The sequence below is a fragment of the Lucilia cuprina genome, chromosome 4, assembly GCF_022045245.1.
Source record: "Lucilia cuprina isolate Lc7/37 chromosome 4, ASM2204524v1, whole genome shotgun sequence".
In the NCBI taxonomy this organism is placed as follows: Eukaryota; Metazoa; Arthropoda; class Insecta; order Diptera; family Calliphoridae; genus Lucilia; species Lucilia cuprina.
Window position 1 is genome coordinate 81,424,969 of NC_060952.1, and position 4,057 is coordinate 81,429,025.

The following is a 4,057-nucleotide window of genomic DNA, read 5'->3' on the forward strand; positions in this document are numbered from 1 at the left end:
CTATTTTCGACGTTTTTCAAATGTTTTTCGACTATTTTCGACTTTTTCCGACGTTTTTCGACTTTTTGGTAATTAAACTGTTTTGGGACATTTTTCGCCTTTTCCCGACTTTTCGACTCATTCCTACTTTTTGACTTTTTTCGACTTTTATTTACAAAGTCGACTTTTCAATTTTTTTCATAGACGATAGTCGAGTTATTGACATTTTTAGAACAACAAAGTCGATTTCGAATTTTTGACTTTTTTCGACAAAAATTCGATTGTTCGATTATTCGAAAGTCGATTTATAGAACCCTATAGCTGTTTCACTTTTTTTGTGTGTTTTTAAATAGAAATACATCCCTGATCTAATGTGAAAATGAAGAGAACCACAAAAATGTCAAATTTTCCATCCGTATTTTCTCTCAATGTGTATGGGATTTATTATATATTGCGCTTAGACGATCCCATCCGTATTCTTCTACACAACGTACTTGTGTGTTCGTGTGAAGGCGGCTTTGGGGTTCTTTAGTTGAAACAAAAAGTCGACTTTTCGACATTTTTTTTTTCTTTTTGTCGTCTCTTTAACTTTTAAAGATTTTTTTGATAATTTTCAACTTTTATTTGCAAAATCGATTTATTGCCTTTTAAAATACGTGAAAGTCAACATCTCAACTTTTACCAGAGTTTAAAAGTTAAAGTCGACTTACTTTGGAACTTTTTCCTACAAAAAGTCGTTTCGATTATCTATTATTTTAAAGTCGATTTATAGAACTCTAATCACTATATCACTACGAGATTATCGCAGTTTTGAACTATTTTCGATTTGCCAAAACGAAGACAATCTAAGGGTCACGTAACTGTAACTGTCCATGTCCATTCAGACAAGCCCAAACAGGTTGGATAACTAGATTATCGCAGTTTCGAAATATTTTCGATATTAACTCAGCAACTTTTCTATAAATCGAAAATCGATAATCCCCAGCAAGGAGAGGAATTTTAGATATCGGTTCAGTGAAACATACTTCAATTTTCATAGTGTTTTGATCTCAGCTTAAACTTACGATTATTAGTTCATTGGTGAGTAGAAGTAACACATGTATGGAGACCTATTATAGGATCAATTATAGGAGGTTCCGAAAAAATTTCGCTGAATAATAAGGTATGTTTATTTGTGTTTTGTGTTAAAACCAATATTCCAGAGGGAGTTGTTAACAACAAATCCATATTCCGGGAGTACGTTTTTAACTTTGAACTAAGTATATGAAATTTTGAACCGGTCCGAAGTTGAGTTTTATATGAAAGATAGCAATTTTTATATGGAATGATCCCTTCGTTATCATATTATATTTGAATTGAGTCCAATGGAAGAATAATTCCAGATATCGGAGAAAACTTGAATCGGCAGTAGCTTTAAGACTTATATTCCCCTTTGACATAAAAATATAATAAATTCTCAATTTTCCCCCCACTAAACTTTAGGTCTAACGCGTCAACTTATAAGTGGAACTCTAACGCCTAACATTGTAAATACAGCCACTCATTGTATATGTGTACCAGCTGGTTCCTGTCCGAATCCCTTACCACCACCACCCACTGATGGTAGTGGTCAAATTGATATACGTATAGTAAATAATGTAAGTACTTAAGGAATTGAATTGAAAATTAAAACAAAATTTACTTTAATTTATCATTATTTAGCCTGTGGTAGTCACTACACTTGCACCATTCACCTGTGGTTATAGTTTAAGTGTTTGCTGTCAGGCAGGTCCGTATCAGTGTGGTCATCATTATCCCCCACCACCTGGTAGTTTACCCGCTGGTCCTGGCCAGGCTGAATTTGGTGAATATCCCTGGCAGGCAGCATTGCTAACTATCACCGAGGTATATTTGGGTTCTGGAGCTCTAATAACGGCACAACATGTCTTGACGGTGGCCCACAAGGTGTACAATGTGGCGTAAGTTTAGAGGTTTATTGAAAATTTCAAAACTAATCTTATTTCGTTATTAGCATGAACTCTTTTAAAGTACGTTTAGGGGAATGGGATGCAGCCGGTACTGCTGAACCTATACCGGCTCAAGATGTTATGGTTTCCAATATCTATATACATCCCAATTTCAATAAAGATAATCTACAAAATGATGTGGCCATTTTAAAATTAGCCACACCGGTATCATTGACCTCTAAGTCTACTATCGGTACCGTTTGTTTGCCTAGCATATCATTTGTGGGTCAACGTTGTTATGTGGCCGGTTGGGGTAAGAATGATTTTGGTCCCACTGGTGCCTATCAGGCTATACAACGTGAAGTAGATGTACCGCTTATACCGAATGCCAATTGTCAGGCCGCTCTACGTAATACACGTTTGGGTGCCACTTTTGTTTTAAACAATTCCAGTTTTATATGTGCTGGTGGGGAAGCGGGTAAAGATGCCTGTACGGTAAGTACGATTAGCAAAAATATAGTAAAAACAACAACAACCATAATTATTGTTATGAATATATAATTAAAAATGCTTTATCACTACACGCAGAGAAAAAATATAGTTGTGGTAACCACAATCTAAGAGCAACATATTATGGTTAGAATTATGGTTAAAGTTAAAATATATTATGATCATTTTTACTATCAAGATATATCATATTATGATCATTATTAGTAGATTAATCTATCATATTATGATTAAATATAGTCCAAATATTTCATCATAATGTGATGTTGTAGCATCATATTGTTGTTTCAAGCAACCACGTTATGGTTTCATGTAATCATATAATGGCTTCAAGTAATCATATTATTGTTTCAAGTAATCATATTTATTTGATAGTTTAAATGATTCTAAAATATGTTTACATAATTATGATAATATATTTGTTGTAAAAATAATTATTTTTCAGAGAATCATTCTCAAATGTATAACTGTCATAAACATATAAATGTTTTCAGTAACTAAAATATGGATGACGTTCAATAAATATAACAATTGTTTGGTTATAACAATAAAATATTGTTACAAAAAACATAGAATAGTTGTCCTAACCATGCCGAACCATGTTTTTTCTCTGTGTGTAGCAGCATTATGTAGTTGTACCATAAGTTTCGTTAACACTTTTGGTCTTTATTTACAGGGCGACGGTGGTTCACCTTTAGTTTGTCAAAATAATGGCATTTGGTATGTAGTCGGTATGGTAGCATGGGGTATTGGTTGTGCCTCAGCAGGTGTACCTGGTGTTTATGTTAATGTTGCCACATATTTACCATGGATACAAACGATTTTAGCTTCATAGTCAACGTAACAATAACAACAGCCACAGCAAACAAACCTGACCACCAACCTCAACACCATCAATACAGTCATTAATTAAACATTTTCAGACATTTCATCGCTGTGTTATTTATTCCTTGGAAAATGTTAAATTTTATGGTCTTTACATAAACTTCTATGAACACGGAATGTATGTTTTAGTGCTTTTTTATCATTATGGACGCTTTTATAATTATTATATCGAGTGTTAAGGCAAACAAGAACGACGACACAGCATTTAAGAGGTAGAAATATAAATTTAAATATAAATTAAACAAATTAATTCAACATCTTAATGTTATATTTAAGAATTGTTAGTGTAAAATAAAATAAAGATTTAACTGTATAATAATTTAAACGGCAACAGGTGTACTGATTATAAAAGATAAATCTTAAGAAGGTAAAAGGTTTTCCATTTACAATTTAATATAAATGGTTGGAAATCTTGACGTATTTTGCGATAATTCTTTTCCACGTGCTTTTGTAGAGTAGTGTAGAGTTAAATACTTATAAAATGGAAGCATCATACGGAGTATGTAATCAACAAGGTACATCGGTGCTGGGCGGTATGTGCATTACTCACACTATGTCAAATTGCCCTTATAAAAGTATAATTAGACCAATACTAACTTACTAACAATAACTTTTTGCGTAAGTTAGTTAGTTAGTCTGATTATAATATAAACATCTAGAAGACAATTCTTTCAGTTGTCGCCATCAAATGATTTACTTAATTCTAAGACTGTATTAGATTGTCAGAAATACAAGAGCGT

General features: G+C 32.8%; 1 protein-coding gene across 1 annotated transcript in view; it reads left to right on the top strand.

Annotated features, from left to right (window-relative positions):
* The window catches only part of LOC111679370 (phenoloxidase-activating factor 2), a 5,798-nt gene extending 2,168 nt beyond the window's left edge, over positions 1-3,630 (top strand). The window contains exons 2-5 of the mRNA XM_023440934.2: positions 1,462-1,616; positions 1,681-1,937; positions 1,991-2,420; positions 3,109-3,630. Of these exons, the coding sequence (XP_023296702.2) occupies positions 1,462-1,616; positions 1,681-1,937; positions 1,991-2,420; positions 3,109-3,267 (1,001 nt within the window). The 3' untranslated portion in view covers positions 3,268-3,630. The remainder of the gene's footprint in view (positions 1-1,461; positions 1,617-1,680; positions 1,938-1,990; positions 2,421-3,108) is intronic.
* The last annotated feature ends 427 nt before the right edge of the window (positions 3,631-4,057 follow it).